The 23,181-nt window shown below is 40.5% G+C and overlaps 1 protein-coding gene across 1 annotated transcript in view; it reads left to right on the top strand.

Annotated features, from left to right (window-relative positions):
• LOC125461264 (sodium-dependent lysophosphatidylcholine symporter 1-like) overlaps window positions 1-23,181 on the top strand; it is a 51,412-nt gene that overhangs the window by 8,912 nt on the left and 19,319 nt on the right. The window contains exons 3-9 of the mRNA XM_048549822.2: window positions 1,113-1,237; window positions 7,097-7,229; window positions 10,049-10,127; window positions 11,021-11,178; window positions 13,781-13,871; window positions 15,634-15,755; window positions 18,570-18,653. Of these exons, the coding sequence (XP_048405779.1) occupies window positions 1,113-1,237; window positions 7,097-7,229; window positions 10,049-10,127; window positions 11,021-11,178; window positions 13,781-13,871; window positions 15,634-15,755; window positions 18,570-18,653 (792 nt within the window). The remainder of the gene's footprint in view (window positions 1-1,112; window positions 1,238-7,096; window positions 7,230-10,048; window positions 10,128-11,020; window positions 11,179-13,780; window positions 13,872-15,633; window positions 15,756-18,569; window positions 18,654-23,181) is intronic.

The following is a 23,181-nucleotide window of genomic DNA, read 5'->3' as shown; positions in this document are numbered from 1 at the left end:
TTTTATTTTCACCACGAAATGAAAACAGAACAATCATTTCTCGCATGGGCAAATGCTACATTAGTCTGTCAACATACAAAAATGGGCCAAGGAATGCAAATACTAATTTTGTGAGAAATCTGGCTTTCTGACTTGATTATAATCAGAGAATATGAAAATCAAATTGCACTGAAAACTCTTCAAGAAATGAGTACTCTATTTTCTTGAAATCTGCTGTTTTTAATTTCAGCATCTATCGTCAAAGAAGATTACTTCCTAACCACCAGTCTTACTCGATGAAAAATTCCTTTGTTTAGAATTCAAATTTCATAGCAGCATTTTAACTTCTTCCTTGAGGTCAGTTTGTGTGGAAGCTTGTCCGGCAGAAATTCTGTACAGAAACAACAGCTGATAGTTTTTAATTCATGTGACAACGCTTCTAAAGTTTTTGTATTCAGATCTTGCGAATCTTCCTTTTTAACATAAAGAATTGGCTTTGAATAGTTTGTATGAAATTATTGTCCCCATTATTTTCCACATTTAACCAATTCAATCATTTCATGTATCCTTTTTGTATCATATCCATCCCGATACCAATTCATCTTTCCCTTCACATCCATCTTGTCCATTCCACATTCCATTCATTTCATGTCATCGCCGTTCTCCTTTTACCATTTAACATCCTTCCCAGCAGCCCTATCCCACAGAAATAAGCTCTTCAACCGGGGCTGCTTAGTTTTTGGGGCCCGTCTTAACATTCACTTTTTTACTTCTTTGCACCAGCTCCACTGCACAAATGCTGTAGCTAGCAGCTGTTGGCAGCTGCACATGCACCGCATATACGGGTTTCAGAGTGCCACCAAGAAACCCCTGCGTTGATCAGATATCTCCTGTAAAATGATCCCATGGCCAGCTATGCTGCTTAAAATGATCAATCCAAATAGTCTGGGCAGACTAAATATTGATTTCAATTTGTATTAAATTGAATCATTTTGGGGTTTGAGATTACTTCTGTTTCCTTTAGCACAATTATAGTTCAAGTTTGTCATTGACTTTTCATGACAGTAATTCAAATGTGCAGAATCTGCACGTACACAATGATTACTTTGTCAATGAACCTTTCTTTCTTTCAGATGGAGGCTTTCTATGCATCTCTCATTTTGTTCATTGGCCGGGTTTGGGATGCTTTCACTGATCCCATTGTTGGATTCCTCGTCAGTAAAAGCAAAAGGACAAGATTTGGAAAGTTGCTTCCTTGGTGAGAATATCTTGAATTATATTTTCTTACTACATGTAGGGGATTAATTGAAAAAGTCCTCTAAATCTCACTTGTGGCAGATGTTTTAAGCTCAGCACGTTTAGATAGAAGAGTGTCTGCTGCCTGAGATATTAGGATAAGAATAAACAGCTGATGACGTGGCTGTGTAATTGAACACTACATTGCCTGGATCTGTAATCTTCATTAACATAGAATAATGTGAAGAACTAACGTATGCAGGAAGTGCTTATTTTGTCCTAAGGAATTTTAAATGAATATTGTCAATTTTAGAGGAATCTGAGCAATGTGGGCAACGGTGAGGAGTGTGGCAAAATCAGATGTTGAGTGCAGCAAGACCCACCTCAGCATCAAGATCGTCTTGCTCTGTCTTGTAGCTTTTCACAAGCAATGTGGCAAGATTCTTACTAAGCAGTCATGTGGTGCCAATTAATGGTCATTATTGAGTGTTAATGCCATAACTCACCTCATTAATGTTCACACTCCCATCTTACTAAATGTCTCAAATGAGGTAGATGTCCGGAAAACTTGACAAGGAAACCAGAGCTTATACCTAGAGGTGTCAGCTTGCAACTTGGTCCCAACAGCCTACAGCTTTGACACTAGGCAGTCCCAGCTCAGGGAACAATCCATAGACAGCAGTGGTATTACCTTTCATCTATGGATTTTGGCATCCAGAATCTGCAAATCTATCGCAACTATCTTTGCACCTCCTGATATGCTAGCAGGTCACTCATGAGGCACAGACATAAATTGCAGGGCGCAGCAGCAACTTAAATTGAGAAGGCTGCAGTAGGGACCTTTGTACATGTACACAGGGACATATATTACAGAATAGACAACGCTACGTCTCAGCTGCACATTTGCTCTTAGCACTCACTCATTTTGCACCTACTTGTATGCATGCACTATCCATGCCTTGCTTTGTATTGCCTTGCATTGTTTTGCTTATCCATGTCATTGCAGCTTTTACAAAGGGCCTTTAGTGAGATACACAGACACACTGCTTGTCAGTACTAGAACATCCTGGTGTGCAGGAGAGGGGACATCTTGCTGTATGGTGCGCTGAGACAGCAATTTATCATTCACAGCATGTGCTAGCTGTATGTGAGGCAAGCACACTATATGTCACTCATCCAAATGGAGATGTCAGAACTATATGGGGGCGATCTCAAATGAGTCAAGGAGAGTGGTACTGAGAGTCGTTAGAGTGCGTCAGTATCATACAGTTACAGACACAATCTGCATAGAATCGAGGGGCTCTGACATGGTCGATATTGTGTTTGGACTGAGCAAGGTCCAGGAATCGTTCAGAATATTCAGTGGTCAGTCTTGTAGGACCAGCAAAAGCAGTCAGGAGAGTTGTATGTTATCAGTGTGGGAGTGGGGAATGCAGCAGTCGTGAATCTGGGGGTGACCTTCGAAGTTAGTCAAAGTTCTGGGGCAAATACAGTCCTGTAGGTTCATCTATGATGTTACAGGAGGGTTCAGCACAGTGGGAGGTTGCTGTCAGAGCAACCGGGACATCAGTCATTAAATGGGTGGGAGAGTCAAGGCTGAGAAGGAAAACTGTTATCTATATTAGTGTAGCTAATGCATTTGATACTGAATGGGGGCTATTCGGAACCGATTTGGAGAGTTTTGTAGGGGTCCCCAGAGGGGAATGGTTATTGACTGTGACTACCACTGAGATCTCCATAGGGGGAGAGTAAAAGTGCAAGGTGGATATCAGCAGGGTGTAATGGCAGGGAGGACAGTTGTTGATGAAGTTCCATATTATGAATTTCCACACCGGGGGATGGGTTGTCGGAATAGAACAAGGTAATAAAATGTTACGAATGGAGGGTTACTTGGTGATAAAGTGGAGCTCAGTGCTGATGGTGTCCTGTGTGATTTGCATTGCCAGCCATCATGTTCCCTTCTCTTGCCGTGAAGTGCTCCTAGAAAATGACTGGAACACTGCCCAGGGTGAATGGAGTAAGTTAATGATGAAAGCACAGGGTCCCCTTTTGTTGGATGCCAGTACGTTGGAGCAGCTAAAACATGAAGCAACTATTTGGAAGGTGTAGCCACACTGAATCACAGCACAAGACAGAAATCTATCAAAAGTGATTTGTTACGTGTCGCTGTTGCTTGTAAGTTGAACTTGGGCGTCTCAGTAATGCTGAAGTGAACAGCCTGTGCTGGCTGCAGGCAAGCCACTGTTGGTGCAAATTCCAAGAGTCCTGTGTGAGCCCCATGATTTAGAGTCCTCTGTCATGTTGCTTTCACTGTTGTGTGTGCTGACTGCAGTGTCAGGTTCAGCAATTTGTGGGTGTACTGTTGGGAGGGTGATGTTGCACTGCAAGCAGCCCCTTCGCATGGACATGTGGTCACTCAGCCAGTATGGCGCCTTCAGTAGTGACAAATTCTGCTGTGTTGGAATGTGAATGTGCATTGCAGACATGGCCCTTGTTAAGCACCTGTGGTATGTCTCACTTTGTGGAGAAATGCACTCAACGTTCCCCTGCAGATTTCCCCACTGAAGCCTGTTGTGAGCTTTAAGAAACTCTTTCACTCCTTTTGTTCTTAATTTAGGCCCTTTACACCAAGAGTCATGGGCCCCCTTCTGGTGAGCTGTTGTTCACTGTGGCTGCCTTCCTGAGAAGATGAAGAGCTAATGGCCTGTCCAAGATCCTGTGGAGGGTGTGGAGAGGTCACAGTTGCAGGGACCTCGGGATGCGTGAGGTGCTTGAGACTGGTAATTTCTGCCCTGACTCCATTTCCTGGGGATGAGAGAGGCACACTATTAACGCAGGGCACTGTCCCAGGATACAGTGATGGGATAGTACTTGATCCTGGAGTGGGACCTGAGGGCTCAGAGATGGGAAGCCATCATCTACCGGTCATTGTGAAAGCTGCTGTGACACTGAGCTTCTCTGGCTGCTTTGAGCAAATGAAGACCTGTGTGGGATCTCTGTCATGCACCCATATATATATATATCAGGACAATAAATCATCTGTACAAGCCTACACAAATTCATCTTGCTTCAAGATGACATCTGTGCTGCAGTTACATCGCTGTATGCATGGCACTGAGGGGACATTATTGCAGCTCTGCAGCATGCACCAGCTGGAAGGGCCTCCATTTCATTAACGTTCAGATAATCTGTGATCACTATTACAATGTCCTGGAATTGTGTGCCCTCCATCCTGGCAGGTGTCACAACTGGAGCACTCTTGTGTACTTGGTGCATTTGAGGGCCCAGTGCCTTACAAGGGGTAGCCACTGTGTCTCTGGCTCATGATGCCATTGTGCAACTCCCTCACTGATTCAGGGCACAGGTTTAATGCCATCCATTATCAAGGCTGTGGTGGAGCAGACAGCAGAGCTGATGAAGATATGGTACTACTGCTTGGATCAGTTTAGGGTGTAAGGGGAGCCTCCTAGCATTATCCAGATAGAGTTAGCAGCATCTTCCTGGCATGCTGTGCCCTGCACACTTGGAGGAGGCAGTGAGATGGCGTGCTGGATGCTGGGGAACTGGGGGAATAGGAGCAGTCTTTCAATGAGGAGCATGATGACTTTGAGGTAGAGGAAGCGGTCCTGGTTCATAACCACACTCAGTTGTGACGTGCTGTCTGGCTTGTAGTGCACCCTTTTGAAACCTGCATACAACAGGTTGACTGTTATGTTTATAAGAGGGTCAGCAGTTAGCACGGCTTCCACACAGCCCCGAGGATGCGAGTTCGATTCCATCAGATAACTGTCTGTGTGAAGTTTATAATCAAACAATGATGAGTCAAAATACAGGAAGAAAATAGAGTGGTTGGTGTCCTGGTGGATTGATAACAATCTCTCTCTCAATATCAGCACAACATAAGAATTGATCAATGACTTCAGGAAAAATGGAGGGGGATACATACCAATATACATCAACAGAGCTGAGGTGGAGAGGGTCAAAAGCGCCACGTTCTAGGTGTGATGATAACCAACAACCTGTCCAGGACCTCCCACGTAGATATGATGGTCAAGAAGGCACAACAATGCCTCTTCTTCCTCAGTCTCAGGAAATTCAGCATGTCCATAAGGACAGATGCACCATAGAAAGCATTCTATCTGGGGTATAATCACCTGACATGGCAACTGATCTGCACAGGGTTGTAAGAAACTACTGAAAGTTATTTGCACAGCCCAGAACATCACAAAAGCCAACCTCCCATCCATGGATTCCTTTTCATGTCCCGTTGCTGCCAACATCAAAGACTCGTCCCACCACAGTAATACTTCCGACTTCTTCCATCAGGCAGAAAATACAGAAGCTTGAACACGGACCAAATGGTTCAAGAACAGCTTCTTCCCTTCTGTTAACAGACTGCTGAATGGACTTCTCAAATTTCAAATCTAATGTTGATCTTGCTTTTGCGCACCTCCTGTGCAGTCATGACCTTAGTGTGCCTTGTTCTGTCAAAGCACCCTGCAGCATCGGCAGTTCCTACTATCTCTATGATCTGTATGTCCTTGTTTGTTATGATCTGCCTGTAATGCATGCAAGACAAAACTTTTCACTGTACTTGGGTACACAAGACAACAATAAATCAAATCAAATTATCATATTAATTGTGCACGTAGCATTCAATGCCTGTTTGCTTTGTTTTTATTTCCTATGCCTTCTGTAAACAAAAGCTCACATTTGCTTTGCTTGATTTTGTCTCATTGTTTGCCTGTATGTGATGTTCCCCTAGTGGACAATGACAAGATGTGGTCCTAAGTTGGACACTGGGGGCAGCGTATCACTGATTTACAGGATGTTTAGACAGAATTTGCCAGAGATGGCTACAGTGTGTGGCATGGTGATTAGACAGTGACAATGCAACTTAAGCTGCATTGTGTTTACAAAGGAGTGTCATCCATGTGCTTTGGGGCTGCTGTGTCATGACATTGGTGAGGGGCAGTGCCGGCTTGTCAACATTTGTCCAGGGACAGGGCAACCTCTTAAGGATGCCGCGGGCACAAGGGCAGATGATCGCAGAGTGACAAGTTATTTTTGGGAAGGACACATGTTGAGATGGAGCAGAAATTAATGAAGCAAGTTTGATAAAATCTAAGAAATCTCACTTGGCCTTATGATGAGAATCCCTGAAATAACCTTATAAACATCGTTTAAAAAATGGTAAGATTAAGGTCTTTAGCTTCTTGATATTTTCTATTCCTTTCCTACTTTTATTAATACATTGTAATTTTGAAAGTATTTTAAAAAATGTATTCTTTACACTTTAAATTTTGAGGTTAATTATTCCTTTGTAATTTGAAAGCTTGACATAGGTTATTGAGTATGTATTTTTATTGCTGTTTAGGGTGTTTCTAATTTTGTATGCAAAATTGTCTGTCCTTGTATAAATAATCTAGCGTTGTACATGCTGAAGAAATGTTTACAGCCAGGCAGAGCTAAACTGTAATGGGAACTTTTCATTGAAGCACAAATGAAAGATCTAATGAAAGTTGTGATGAAATTTTACCAGGTATTCCTAGCAATATTAAGACTTCAGCAAAATACACACCAGCTATTTGTTGCTGAGACTGATAATTGTGAATGAATCCTTCTCACAGGGTCTGAGTGGGATGCTCTTTGGGGGGGTCATTGTGGACCTGATGGGATGAATGGCTTGCTCCCATGCTCCGTGGATTCCAACTATAATAACTCTCAAACTACCTGATACTGTGGTGTATTAGATCGGGGTATGATGTGCGAGTAGTGATTGCAGTCTTGTCGAAATGATGCCATAACTAAAAATTTGAATACTTTTAAAAATCCAGTCATTACTTATGAATAATTCCTGCTTCATTTGTTTTCCTCCTAGGATATTATTTTCCATGCCATTTGGAGTTGCTTCTTATTTCCTGTTGTGGTTCAGTCCTTCTTACACAATGTCCTGGAAATATAGTTTCTTCTGGTATCTTATGACCTACTGTGCATTTCATACCTGCATGAGTGTAAGTCTTTAGTTTAACCTGAGATGAATTAATCCTTTAAACCCAACAATTGTGAGACAGATTGACGTTTTTACATGAATGTATCAGATACACAAGCCATTCTCTGTAGCTGAACATTGGGATTGTTCTTATTGATAACTTTATGCAAGTGGACAGGTGGTTGACATGACTACAGAAAATTTAAAGCATTAGGTAAAGGTGTAATAGTCTATTTTGGGACCAATAGCCTTCTCAAGATTTCATAACGATACGACCAAGTTCCGGGCATTATAGGAAATGAAGCAGGAATGCGATTAAATCATTTCATGCAATTGTTTTTCCTCGATATGAAGACTTACAGAATGGTAATGGTGCAGAAGGAGGCCATTCGGCCCACAGTGTGTGTACCATCTCTCTCTGTAGGTGAGCTTTAACAAGTGCTTCTCCTCCTTTGCCTTTTCCTTCTGGCAGTGCGCATTCTTCTTGTTTAGCCAACAGTCAGTTTACCTGTTGAACCTGCCTCCACCACACTTTCAGCAGATACATACCAATCTCAACCACTTCCTTCATCTCACCAGTACTACTTTTGCCAATTACCTTACATTTTTGCCCTTTTGTTCTTGATCCTTCCACCAATGGGAACAGTTTTCCCGATTTTTATTCTATCCAAAACCCTCATGATTTTGAAACTTGTGCAAAGTCTCCACCAAACCATCATCTAGATCACCATCCACAGCTCAGTTTAGCTTACAAAAAGTATTCTGCGGTGAGATTTGTTAGTCAGGCTCAGCAGTGAAGGAAAGGGCATTGCGACTCTCACAGGAGCTACCCTTTTCTTCTTGAAAATATAATTCAGTGAAGGTAGCACTAAAATAATTCATAGAGAAGCAAATGTCAAAATGGCTGAAGCAGTTTCTTTTAGGAAATCATTAAGGTTATTTAACTTGTTTTGCTTTTGTAATAACATAAGCAGACTAAATTCACATCACAACTTAGACTACTTGATTTACCTCATGATTTGTGTTTTTGTTTACTTCAAATAAAACTGAGTAAAGCATTGCTCAAGCATTTGTCATGTCACCATAGCATCCATATGGTGTCTTTTTGTGCAAGACCATTTGCAACTTTTTAGAGTCACGGCAAGAATTGAGATGTGTAAGTATGATAGCTGCTTTATTTTTAGACTTCCTGTACCTGCTTAGTTACCAGGGTATGCAAATAGAATAAGACTACAATCTGGCCTCAATTTGAGGGGAATTTATACTCTTAACTTCTTTGTAGTAAAGCAACTCCCATGATATTTGAGTAATGGGTTTCTAAAGTTAAGAGATTAACAGAGGCTATGCGGAATCTTGAAGTGGGAAAGTTTGGTTAACCTCTTAGATGTAATATTTCATCAGTATTGCATGTTTTCAAGTCTAGAGATTCACGTTGAAAATGGTTAAAGAATAAATGTGCTGATTTTAAGATTAAATGTAACAATGAGGGTGGTATGATGTGGGCAACTTCACTTCCTGTCTGTTCAACGAGGAGTATCCGTGTTCCTTCCTTGTGCCATGTAGTCAGCTAAATAAACAACTGATATTTTTAATGTAGACAAGCCTCCCAAGTTGCTTCACAGACAGGGAGGTCTGAAATAAATGGATACTGAGCAGGATGAGTAGCGACTAAAGGAATTTTTTTTAGGTGGCTATTCGAAGAGAAGAGAGTGAAGAGATTGGTAGTGCATGGGCCTGAGTGCTGATGGGCAGTTTTTAATGGTGCAGTGAATAGAAAAAATGCCACATCCAAGAGCAGATGTGTTTTTTTTTGGTTGGGGAACAGGAGAAATTAATGCTGTGACCCTGGAAGATATATTTTACACCAGTACAAATGTTGAAAATCCATGACTGCAAGCTCTATATTGTATGCTTCAAACATGCTTTTCTTACAATGTATGACTTGAAGTTAATTTTAAGAGAAAAAAAAAATTGCATTTATATAGAGCTTTCCATAAACAGTATTACCCAAATTGCTTTAAAGTGTTCTGTAGGGAATGCAACAGTGAATTTGTGCACAGCAAAGTCCCACAAACTACAAACAGCAATTTGATAATCCCCTGATAATCTATTCTTTGTGATGATGGATGAGAGATAAATATTAGATCTTCGAGAAAACACGGGATATTTTCTCTTCTTTTTGAAGTAGTTCTATGGGATAATTACATGTACATCTTAGGACAGAAAAAGTCTAGGTTTACCATCTCAGCTGAAAGACAGCAACTCTCACAGTGTGGCGCTCCCTGAGAACTGCAGTGCAATTCTAGACTGTTGTGCTCAGATCATAGATTGAGGCCAGACTGCCCATCCTTCTGACTCCAGTAAGAATGCTACCAAATGAATCATGGTTGAATATGATGATGAATTGTTCATATCTAACTGCATTTTGAGGAAATATTCATGTTCTATGTAGTATCCTGTAGCTGTGCAATGGACTTTATTTTTCAGGCTGGTAAGTCTTTGGTCGGCTACTGTGTAATTTCCAGTTGGTGTGCCATCCATGCGAAAGTAAAGCTGGCTGAGACAGCCCCAAAAATATTTAGTTTTGGAAATTTACAGCTGCAACAACACTGAGGCTTTTATCCATTAACCTGGGAGAGGTTCATGATTCAGATTCCAGAAGTGAAAACGGTCTGCCCAAGCTCGTTGGTTTGCATTCTTGGTTATTTATTCTGGGTTGCCTAAAAATACAGAGCATATTTAATAATGGGAGCTAGCCTTTCACCTTTTGATGGGAGCAATAAGGCAGAAAAGTGGTTTTTAATTGTTCTTCAAACCTGTTTTAAATGTTTGTTTCTGTAGTGTTTCCACGTGCCATATTCTGCTCTAACCATGTTTCTTGGCGGTGGACAGCGTGACAGGGATTCAGCAACTGCATACAGTAAGTTCTGATTTGTCCTTCAGCTGAATATAAATAAAAAATTAATCTGCTCTCTCTACCTTCAAGAATTTTACAATGCTGTTGTATCCACATATTTGCATGTTATTCCTGTGCTGTAATGACTCAGCAGAGTTGTTTCCCACCCTTTTTAGTACTGTGTTGCTGTGAGGCATTTCTTTGGTCACAGGCAACCATACAGAACAGAGAGGTACTTTCCACCTTAGTGGTATGGTGAAGAGCTGTGGAGACATTACACCAGGCTTCCATTCTCTGGGCCAGGAAGGTCACAATTTGACAAGGTTTCTCCTGGTCACTATCTAGTGGCTCAGGTTGGATAGCATATGATTGGGTTCAGTTGTGTGCCCATTAGTTTGTAGATTGCCTCTCTAGGTGTACTAATAAAGTGTTAACTCCACAAGTTGGTTATATTGTAGGACAGATTGTACCTAAGGATCAGAATCCTGACAAGAGATCACAAAAGAAAGAACAATATTTGCATTAACACAGTATGGAGCTGGAGGAGCTCAGCAGGCAGGCAGCATCAGAGAATCAGGAAAGTCGCCATTTTGGCTGGGACGCTTATTGCCTGAAGAATTTCTGAAGAAGGGTCTCGACCTGAAACATCAACTTTCCTGCTTCTCATGGTGCCTGGCCTGCTGCCCACTTTGTTATCTCTGTCGCCGGCATCGGCAGTTTTTACTATTTCTGGAAACATTTTTATTGATGTTTTTATCCCCATGAGAATATTATGATATAGACCTGTGAAAATTATGTAGTCACCTGAAAAATTGTAAAAATCAAGAGTTGAGATATGTTGTAAAGCTAGGGTATTATTGTGGTCATTTATAGGACAGCTGTTTAACCCATTGATAAACATGTCTGCCTCCTTTCAGGGATGGGAGTGGAGGTTATAGCAACACTGGCTGGAGCTGCTATTCAAGGTCAGATTGTGGGAGCATATCACATACAAACTGCTGAAACGTGCCGCATGATGCAGAATGGAACAGAACTCAACAGCACCTCCCCTTTGGTAAACAGCCTCAATAACACGGTCAGTACCACTCATTGAGTGACCTTAGTCTTGTCTTTGCATAGTAAATTACCTTGACTATATTCAGAGATGGGTGGATTCACTGTCTGTGCTGGACTATGTTTGAAAATAATCTTGAAGCCAGGGGCACTCCTCTTCTTGAATGTACAACTTGCATTTATAAAGTGCCTTTAATGTTGAAAAATGTCCAAAACATGTACTGAAGCCCAGTAAGACAAAAGTGAGGCCTGCGGGAGACTGCATGTTTGGGCACATGCAGAGTTAATGTCTGAATTTGCATAATAAACATTGCATTTCTCCATATATGGGCACTGGGTATCCTCTCACATAATGAAACCCAAAGAAAGGTTGCTGTTTCGTGCTGCAACATGCTGTACTCTCATTAAAATGCTACATCTAATGTCCTGATTGATGCTGATCCTCTTGAAAGTCCTCAACTTATTTTTATTCTACTTGGATTTCAAAGTTTGGTCCTATAGGAATGGGAGTTCAGCAGTTGAAGCCTGGAATCTGATTGCAGGGCCACATTTTGTGAAATCATACAGTTCTTAATTAAAATCCATCAACCTTGGGTGTAAAGTTCCTAATTGAGCTAGCATTTACTGCTTTCTGCAGGAAATAGTTCTCCAGTTCTATCACACTTTGCATTTCCTAAGTTTTCTTCCAAATGTCCTGCCTCTGATTTGAAGGTTCTGTTTTCTTGCTGCGTTCTATCCCTCTGGCAGAAAAAGGATTCTGCATTTTGAAAGAAATTGTGAAAAGGATGTGGGGTATCACTGAAAGTGCTAGTCTTTGCTGTGTATGTCTAATTTCCCATGAAGTTGGCGGTCCTCAATGTTTTGAACTGTTGCATTTTATATGGTGTAAGTGCATCCACAGTAGCTACTCTGTGAATAGCTCCCGAAATTCTGATTGCAAGACTATATCCCACTTTCTATGTACGTTGTTAGAACCAACATGGACCACAATCTCTTGCTGTTTGCCCTCCCCCCAAAAACATTTCTTGCAGCCATTCTATGACCTCTTTGACCCAAACACTAGGGAGGCAGCAAACCATCCTGGAGTTCTATTGACTGCCAGAAATGATTGTCTTTTCCACTAACTAAGGAATCCCCTATTAGCCTTGTGAACCTACTCCTCCTCTTCTCATTCAGTACAGCTGGGCCACCCAGGGTTCCACAAATTTGAGTCCTGCACTCATCCAAGGATCCAATGCCCACACCAATGTCCACAATGGAACAAAGCAGAACTTACACTGCTTACTCTAAGGGTGTGCCTTGAAACAAGCTCAGGATCAGAAGTACTTGCATTCTGTTAGGCTGAGCAATTTATCACATACAAGACAAGCCAGATTTTGGGTGAAGGGAAATTAATGATATTAATAAGCTGCGGCATAATTGTGCTGGCTGATTTATCAAGAAAATCTAGTTTTCCAAAGTACTTGATGGTCTTCTCTTTCACCTTTAAATTTGCCTTGAAATTTTTCAATATACTAGATTGGCAACACTTACACTCGGTTTTGTTCAGGTTACAATTGGAGGAAACTTGCAATATGGTTCATTTTGTTTCATTATCATGACATGAAGCTACATTGTCGACCTACGCTAAAAAGAAAGGGAAATAGTGATGTAACACAATTCATATTGAATTTTTATGCTCCCAGTCTTACCACAGAGTAAGTTGAGGACCGATGTGTCCTGCCACTGGAGAGGAGTGATAAAATGACAGGGAAAATACTGAACTATATAGCAGAAACTTTGGAATATTACTTGAGGATGTCATTCTGAAAAGGCAAAATGCTTTGGCTTGACCACACACCTGAGACCGCTTGCATCTGGTCAATGTATAAAATTTATATTTCCATACATTTTATTGCATCTCTGCATTTCCCGCCCTCCTGTCTGTCTTGTGCTGTGATTTATTTTCCCTGCATCTTGTGATTGTCATCCCTCAATTTTCTGAGGCCTTCATTGTTGCAGTATTATTGAAATCCTGAATATGTTTTGGGAAGAGTTGAAGATTGATATTTGGAGTTAGGTAATATGAGGAAAGACTAAAGAAATCTGTATCTTTAAGCTTTAAAAGAAATGAACAACAAAGTGATGTACATGATGTAGATAGAATAGTAAATACAATAATTTTGAACACAACAATACATTTAAACAGTCCCAACCATAGATCAGAGGGTACAATTTACATTTGGAACTTATTGAATTCTGTACACTGCAAATGATCACTAATTGGAATGGGCCACTGATTAGGATAGTGGAAGCAAAAATCCTCTGATTGAAAACACGTTCGACTGGCCTGAGTCATTTTCAAGGGGGATGGTTATGGGGATACTGTGCATAGTTAAACCAACATGAATTGAAGGGGTATCAGAGATAATGGGAACTGCAGATGCTGGAGATTCCAAGATAATGAAATGTGAGGCTGGATGTCTAGGCCCGAAACGTCAGCTTTTGTGCTCCTGAGATGCTGCTTGGCCTGCTGTGTTCATCCAGCCTCACGTTTCATTACCATGAATTGAAGGGCCTTTTTTTACTGAAACTTGAGCCTCAGGCCATGCCTGTAAGAAATGTATACTTCTCTGTTTTCTCAGAAATGGGCTTACATGCTGGCAGCTATGGTGATTGGGAGCCTTTACTTTCTCTGTTCGTTGATTCTATTACTTGGAGTAAAGGAGCACACAGGTAAGTGGCCGCAGTGTGATTGAAACACCGAGATATGGCAATAATAGCTACACAAAACAAGATTATTCCTCATTCAGATAAAATTGTAAATAGTGAGCTGAAGTCTGGAGCTATTTGTCATGTCATTTTTTTTTTCATCACCAAACATTTCCCTTTTACTTTAATTTCTTTCTAGCAGACATTGGATTTTACTGGGCTCCATAACTTACTAATATTATGTAAAAACCAAAAGAACTGTGGATGCTGTAAATCGGGAGCAAAAATAGAAGTTCCTGGAAAAGCTGAGCAGGTCTGGCAGCATCTGTGAAGAAAAAAAAAAATCAGAGTTAACATTTCCTCAGGCTCACCAGACCCAAAACATTAATTTTGATTTCTTCACAGATGCTGCTAAACCTGCTGAGCTTTTCCAGAAATTTCTGTTTTTGTTACTAATACTTTATGTAAGTGACTGTTCTTCATGTTTGAACTTGGTCAGTAAGTGCAAGCAGGGGTTTTAATTGTGAAAAATGGCAAAGCCCATCATATGTTTACTCTAAGTTATCAACGTGGATGAATTTTCTCATCAGAGTCAGTGGATAGTGATCTGGAGCAGAAAACTGGGCAAATTTTCACTTCATAAGTGTGGAAGTATAAAGATACATCTTATATTTTTTAAAATATTTATTTGCAGAAAGATGTGTCATTGCCAACGTAATGTTTATTATTTTGAATAGGTGGCGGGAATATGCTTATTTTGATCGATGGATCTAACATAAGTTAGTGCCCCAATGCGCCTTAACTGAGATTAGCTGATTTGACACTGACCTATTCCAGTTGTTCTGAACAGTCCTTAATCAGATATTTTACTTTTGTTATGCCACACTGTCCTTCTCCACTCCCTAAATGCAAGCAGCGTTTTGCCAGTCTTCTATATGAATCCTCAACAAGGAAATCAAGAAAGCAAACCCACTCCCTCCTAGATTGTTGCTTCCAGTACCATTTTCATTACACCAATTTACACAGTGACTGTCTTAAAACGGAGGGGTCTTGTGGCAGAGTATGTGGTGTCCCTGTCTTTGAGCCAAAATCTCTAGCTTTGGTTTTGATTTCCCCTGTGGGGCTTGATGGTTATGGGCGGTGTTCATGACGTGGCCAATTAGCTTAGTTATCAACTTGTGCAATCCTTCCAATGTGCTTGTTGTGGGCTGTAAGAGGAGAGAGTCTCCTGGTCAGCATATTTACTTAATATCTCTCTTGAGCTGTAGCCGAAAGTGATCTATTTCCATGACTAGGTTTTCCTGGAATAGGTATAAAAATATGCTTTTGTTTGCAGGGGAAAGCCTCAAAAGCTGTCCTGAAATGTGACTGACAATATGGTGATGGTGTCAAGCAAATTGCCATTTTCTTTGCTCATCATTCTGACAGGATAACCCAATAATACTAACACAGGCCAATATCATCATTTTCTTTGTAAATCTGGATGTCAAATGAATGATTTATGTGAATAGTCACCAGTTAATATCAAATTTGCAAATATTTGTTCTCGATAAAAGACTTTGGCAGATGTTACTGGTAGGAATGGATGATCTGCCACTGACGAATTGCAATGTGAATGTATTTTTCTAAATTTAGGTGAAGATTGAACATTGATCATTTGGCTGGATGCAAAGCTTTAACAGATTGGACTGGACTGGTTTGACTTGTACGTCGTATAATTCAAATATTTGTACAAGTAGCACAGGTGCATATTGATCGGCTGTTTTTGTGATTTTGTTTTTTGCAGGATGTTTTGCTCCAAAAGATCACTTCCATATGTCATATGTAACAGGCCTGAAGCTGGTAATGAGCCACAAGCCATACCTAAGCCTGACATTTGGCTTTTTATTTATCTCATTAGCTTTTCAGGTAACCAAAAAATGAAACATTTATTAGTCATTAAGACTTTTGTATCATTTATAAAAATAAGATGGTTGAAAGCTCATTATCCAATGTGTCTTAAGCATAACAAATAGGAATAACATCAATGAGACTAAAATGCTTCCCAGTAAATGTTATGATCTTTGATTTCTCTGATTCTGTTCAAAATCCACCCCAAAGGCTGGGGTTAGACAATCCTGACATGGGGGCTCCAGTGCTACATGTGCTCAATTCCTCATCTCTAAACATGGTGGTGAGAGCATCAGTATCTCCTTATCCTGTGGTTAGGATGGTCAAAATTATTCAATGTTTCCTTTCCTTACAATATACAATATCCTTTTTATATACTTTCCTGATTGCTATCTAGTGAGTTTTGTGGAAAAGTATATTTGTCATCTGGGTAAGGACAGAACTGAATTCCACTGTGATAAAAATCTGCTTTGTTTCACCTCCCCAAAACCTACGGACATGTAGATCATTGATGTTTTGAATGGAATCTTCCCAGGCACTGACTGGCATGGGCATGGGCAATAATATTGTTTGAGATCAGCTGTGAGGAGCTTCTCAATGGCAAGAGCAATAAGTCTTATTTTCCAACTAAATGTTGAATGAACTAAGAACTAAGAGCAGGAGTAGGCCATTCGGCCCTTTGAGCCTGCTCTGCCATTCAATAAGATCATGGCTGATCTTTTCGTGGACTCAGATCCACTTACCTGCATTTTCACCGTTTCCCTTAATTTCTTTATTGTTCAAAAAATATCTACCTTAGCTTTAAAAACATTTACTGAAGTAGCGTCAACTACTTCACTGGGCAAGGAATTCCATAGATTAACAACCCTCTGGGTGAAGAAGTTCCTTCTCAATTCAGTCCCAAATCTACTCCATCTAATATTGTGGCTGTGACCTCTTGTCCTAGCTTCACCTGCCAGTGGGAACGCCCTCTCAACTTCTATCTTATCTATTCCCTTCATGATTTTATATGTTTCTATCAGATTCCCCCCCCTTCAATCTTCTGAATTCCAACGAATTTAATCCCAATCTACTCAGTCTCTCCTCATTAGCCAACCCCCTCAACTCTGGAATCAAGCAAGTGAACCTCCTCTGCACCCCCTCCAGTGCCAGCAAATCCTTCCTCAAGTAAGGCGACCAAAACTGCACACAGTGCTCCAGGTGTGACTGCACCAGCACCTTGTACAGCTGCAGCATAACCTCTCTGCTTTTAAATTCAATCCCTTTAGCAGTGAAGGACAAAATTCCATTTGCCTTCCTAATTAGTTGTTGTTCCTGCAGACCAACCTTCTATGATTCATGGACAAGGACCCCAGGTCCCTCTGCATAGCAGCATGCTGCAACTTTTTAACCATTCAAGTCATAATCCTTTTTACTATTACCCTTACCAAAATGTATGGCTTTACATTTATTTACGTTGTATTCCATCTGCCAGACCTTTGCCCACTCACTCCATGTATCTATGTTCCTCTGCAAAGTTTCACAGTCCTCTGCACACTTTGCTCTGCCACTCATCTTAGTGTCATCTGCAAACTTTGACACCCAGACGTGGTCCCCAACTCCAAATGGTGTGAGAAGATTCTTGCTAGTGACTGGCTGGAGACCGTTTGCATGTTTTAGCATCTCTAAACATCTGACTAATAGCTAATCTCACCACTTTTATTTGCAGTTTCCCATTCTCCCACCCACTGGATTAAAAACGAGACCGTGACAATTTCAGACATGAAACTCAGTAAAAACCTGGCAACCCCAGCACATCACCTGTTTCTCCAGACCTCCATTTTTACACCAGTCACCAACATCTCAGGGAATGTTTCATGGTTAGATGATCCTACAGACCTCCCATCCTTGGATGTTGACATCCATCATGTACCAACTGCACTACACCATCTTAGCACATCCATGATCCACATGCAAGATGATTCTGCATTTCCTTGCCTTGACTTGCCTTTTTGCTCTTTTTTCCCCCCACTGTCAAACTTTAAAGCCTTTTGCAATACTCCTGTCTTGCCTTGCCTTTTACAGCAGACACAAAACCAGGCGGCTTGTCCTAGTTGTCACCAGTCATCAGCCAAGTGAGTGCAAATACTGCCAAACAGCCCTGTGCTATGTCAATGTCATACTTATAGCAAGCCTCAGCAGCGTAAACACAAACACAATGATTGTAGAACTAGCAAATGGCCATGTCTCAAAGTCAAAAGCGATTAATCCTCAGTCAAATCAAGGGAAGCGCCTTTCACCCATCGGGGTCCTGGCACAGTTTGTCAAGGGCAGCCTCCAACGTCAATCCATGGGCTTGACCATGGTCATTCAGCTGTTGGGGTGGCCAGAGCCAGGAGACCTAAATCACTACAGTTCAGGAAGTGGGCCATGGTCAATCCTGTCAATCCAATACAGTCAGTCAGTCAGGGAGTTGCACAGGGATCAGTTCAGGGTCTGGTCAGTCATTAGTCAGGGTTGTCCATTCAAGTCGCATAAGTGCGTGGGCCGTGGTCAGTCTTGAGGGCAAATCTGGTAACAATATTGGCGGCTGCTCTGTCTGGATGCCTCCTATTAGCACTGCCAGGTTTCCTTGTGAAGAAGGGACACCTGGAGTGAGGTCAAGGTCCCTCGACTCCCTGTTGCATTACCATTGGTACTAAGCAGTCATAAACATACCTGCTGGAACTTGAGTGTTTGCGGGTGGGGTTTCTGTGAAGTGAGGAAAAGTACTTCCATGAACCCATTACAGAGAGTCTGGTTTATGTCAAAATCACCTGACTGTAATGTTTCTACATTTGCTTTACCACACAGCTTGTCCAGAATAACTTTGCTCTGTTTTGTACCCACGCTGCTGGTTTGGGAAATCACTTCCAGCACATCATCTTTGTGATTCTGGTAGGTAAAGACATTCGTTTCCCTGCATCTTGTTTTTAAAGAAAATATCAGTGACCAAGTTGTGAAATGTATTTCTGTTAAAATATTTGTAAATCTAATCCATTTTGAGTCAATTGTAAGATTGTTTTTCTTGCTTGCCTGCATTGTTATTATTGTCAGCTCTGTTACAGTTTTTGGCATTTTCACATTGCACACTGTGGATGTGCAGAAATATGAGATCCAAACAATAACAATTGGACCATTCCAGCCCAAGTTTAACTGAGAATGGTGCTCATATACATCATATTTGTACAATATTGCGATCCAAGCTGATGGTGCTACTGGATAAGTTAAATCCTAGAAGGAAGCAGGGCTTGGCATTGCATTTTTTTTTCCATTTGAGTATAATTAGTTGCTGAAACATATTAAAACATGGCTGCAGATATTCCTTAACAACAGAACAAAGTACAATACACAAAGGAAGAAAAAGAAACAAAGCTATCTAAATATCAAAGCCAGAATTACAGAAGTGTTACAGTGCAGACAGAAGGACACCACTTGGCCCATTGTGTTTGCACTGGTTCTCTAAAAGAACTCCATGACTTAGTGCCATTTCTCCTGCTTTTTCCCCATATCCTGCCCACTGTTTCTACTCAATTAATATTCAATACCTTTAGTCTCAATTGAACATGTCTCCACCACACTTCCTTTTACGTACATCCTTGCTTTTTCATTCTTGATCCTTTTCTGAACAAGAACTGTTTCACCCTCTGTATTCTATCGAGTTCCCTCATGACTTTTTAGAAGTTTCCAACAGGTCTTGTCCTTGCCTTTTTCCACAGCAAACAATCCCAATCTAGTCCATCCTCATAACTGAAGTTTCTCATTCCTGGCACTATTTTTGTAAATCTCTCGTGCACTGTCTCCACTGTATTTACGTCATTTCTTAGTACGACACCTAGAACTGTGTTTGATACTCCAGTGTAGATTTAACAAATGTGTTGCACAAGTTCAGCATTGCTTCCTTGCTCATTTACTCAACTGTCTGAATAATCTTAGCTCCGATAACAAAAACAAAGTTTGAATCTGTTTCCTGGCATTAAGCATTACAATGACTCAAATTCAGAGAAATTATGCCTTTGTCAAAATACTCTAGGCTTCAACTAACTGACTGCTGATAGTCCAAGACAAAGAAACTATCAGTCAGTCTGTTAATTTTTCACAACTCTGAGCCTAAACTACCTCTGTTCTAATAAGCTGCTGATTTTCTAATTAAACTCTCCTGGTTTTGAAGTTTTACAAACTGAACCCCTCTCCTGAGATGACCGGTTTCTTGAGCTACTACCCATACTCATTTTTAAACTCAACCCTGGTATCTTCTGAACTGAATTTGGGGAAAAAAAAACTTTCTCAACCCTAGATTCTTTTAAACTGAAATCAAACCTAATGGCCTTCAATGTTTTTCCTACTTGTCATAAAATCAATAATATCAACATCTTTTCATTGATACCACAAGTGTTTATATTCACCTGCTTCCTGACAAAGTGCTGGATTTAGTCACTATTTTGTAAGGACCTCTGACCTTTTATTTAAAAAAAACCTTCATGGAAATAACCAACACCCTTCTCCTTATATTGAATGGAGTTTATTAATGAAACATTCATGACACAAGGAATTGTTCACCAGTCCATTCCCACACACCAAGCACTCACAAAGTTAAGGAAGACAGGACAGGTGAGACAATAGGTTATGAATGACTAATGCTGGTAAATTCAGAGTTTTTTTTTGAAAGATTCAATTCAGTTTCAACTTCCCAAAGGTCAGTGTACGATAACAGTGTCTTCTGTGAGCTGGATCCAATGAATCTCCTTGTCTCAGACAATGTGTAGGCTTCTTTCCAGCCAGCAATGTGGAGACTGAGATGGAGGGTTGTTGAACCAACTTGGAGTTCTGCTTTCCCTCTGGAAGTCAAATAGCACCTGCCCACTGCCACTACCTGTTCGTAGTGATTCATCCCACTTCAGTGGATTCTGCACAGTAATGGAGGTTACAAGAATGTGCATCTCAGATTTGTATTTAATTTTAAAAGGATTTCCTTTTTATTCAGATCTACGCTTATACATGAATAGATCCAAATTAGACAAATGAGGATAGGACTGTTGTTGAATTTTGGCATAAAAATTAATGGTTATTAGCACTTATTGTTATAATGGAGTAAATTGGTGAACAAGCTCTGGAGTATATACATAAGCAGTTAAATCTGTATTTTGGAGGGCTGTTGTTGGAGGTACAACCCTGCTCCTAGGGATGTATGATAACATTCCTACTTCATATTCTCAGCACTGAATAACTACAATGGTGTGAACTTAAGGTAATTGTCCCTAAAGTCATAAGTGAGTTTTTAAAAGGTCTGATGAGTGATATTTACCTACAAACAACACCTCTGGCACTGAAAAATTTATTTACAGGGGTAATGTCTTCATAACCTTGAAGGCAATTGTGTTGCAGACTTTTTAAAAGACATTTTTTAACTTGTCTTTTAATCTGTTTGGTTTTTCATAATATTGCTATTAGTTGTTGAGCATAATTAAATCTGACTTCTATTTCCCACTTTACACTTCCTGTTTTATTGTCTATGTCTCAGTAAGGATTTATCAGTGGGTCATTCTTGAAAGGTCTTGCTATTTCTTGTGTACATATCATAGATGCCCCATTGAGGAGGTAGTATTGGATTTATTGCCTGAATAGAATAATTGCCTTTCCGTAGCTTGCAAACATTTTGGTGAAGGAAGATGAAGAAGAATGTCCTTCCTTTGCTACTAACCACAAAATATGAGTCAACACTTTGTGTCTTGACGTCTTGTGGTAATGTATGTAAACTTACTTGATTCGCATGCTGCACTTTTACTACACATGCCTTTTTTTTGATGCAGTTCTGTTTTTCCACGTCAACGGTAAATGCTTCCAGTTCTAATTAATTTTGTCCTTTCACTACCTGATTATATTTCAATCATTTAGAATTTAACAACTTTATGAAAGCAAACTTTGGGGCTAGTTATACCTATCTTTCGGTTTCCAAAAATGCATCCACTTATCTCTTAAAAATCTAGTGGACCAGATGTAATCATATGTTCCTCTGAGTCCCAGCATGTTTGTCAGCTAATAGTTTCGTTGCATTCCATTTCTGTTGCTCCACTGCATGAGTAATTACTTTTAGCTTCCTTTAATTTTGTCGTTTCCTGTTTTAGCCACATTTGAGTAATTTAAACCAGGGTTTATTTTCAGAATAAGTTCTGCCATCTCTTCAAATCATTCACCCGTGCCAAAACCCAAACATTATTTAATCAAATGCTTCCATATAGAGGTATTCGGCAATTACAAAACTTTAGTTCTGGAAGTTGTGCATCAATGTGCCACTTTAAAAAAGACCTTTTATTTCTCCAATTAGCACAGAATTAGTTTCTTGAAGAACCATCAACAATTTTTAAAAATTATAGTTCTTATTCTATTATTCAGTCCTACCTATACCAGCTCAGATCATTTTCCATTTGCATGGTCTATTTCAGTGTTCTTCATGGAAACCTACAACACAATTTTATTCAGGTCATGAGTCTGCTGTAATCATAAGCTTAAAAATGTTAATTAAAAATATAAAGTCTCTCTTGAAATAAAATATGAGAGTAAACCGGTTGATGTGGTGTATATGGACTTCAGCAAGGCGTTCAATAAGGTTCCCCACAACAGGCTGTTGTACAAATTGCGGAGGAATGGAATTGTGGGAGATATAGCAGTTTGGATCGGAAATTGGCTTGCTGCAAGAAGACAGAGGGTGGTAGTTGATGGGAAAGGTTCATCCTGGAGACCAGTTACTAGTGGTGTACCGCAAGGGTCGGTGTTGGGTCCACTGCTGTTTGTCATTTTTATAAATGAGCTGGATGAGGGCGTAGAAGGATGGGTTAGAAAACTTGCAGACGACACTAAGGTCGGTGGAGTTGTGGATAGTGACGAAGGATGCTGTAGGTTGCAGAGAGACATAGATAAGCTGCAGAGCTGGGCAGAGAGGTGGCAAATGGAGTTTAATGCAGACAAGTGTGAGGTGATGCTAATGTTAAGATTCTTAGTAGTGTAGATGAGCAGAGAGATCTCGGTGTCCATGTACACAGATCCTTGAAAGTTGCCACCCAGGTTGACAGGGCTGTTAAGAAGGCATACAGTGTTTTAGCTTATATTAGTAGAGGGATCAAGTTCTGGAACCAAGAGGTTATGCTACAGCTGTACAAAACTCTGGCCGGCCGCACTTGGAGTATTGTGTACAGTTCTGGTCACCGCATTATAAGAAGGATGTGGAAGCTTTGGAAAGGGTGCAGAGGAGATTTACTAGGATGTTGCCTGGTATGGAGGGAAGGTCTTACGAGGAAAGGCTGAGGGACTTGAGGCTGTTTTCATTAGAGAGAAGAAGGTTGAGAGGTGACTTAATTGAAACATATAAAATAATCAGAGGGTTAGATAGGGTGGATAGGGAGATCCTTTTTCCTAGGATGGTGATGGC

The sequence above is a fragment of the Stegostoma tigrinum genome, chromosome 19 (assembly GCF_030684315.1).
Source record: "Stegostoma tigrinum isolate sSteTig4 chromosome 19, sSteTig4.hap1, whole genome shotgun sequence".
In the NCBI taxonomy this organism is placed as follows: Eukaryota; Metazoa; Chordata; class Chondrichthyes; order Orectolobiformes; family Stegostomatidae; genus Stegostoma; species Stegostoma tigrinum.
This window is presented reverse-complemented; position numbering and strand designations above follow the sequence as displayed.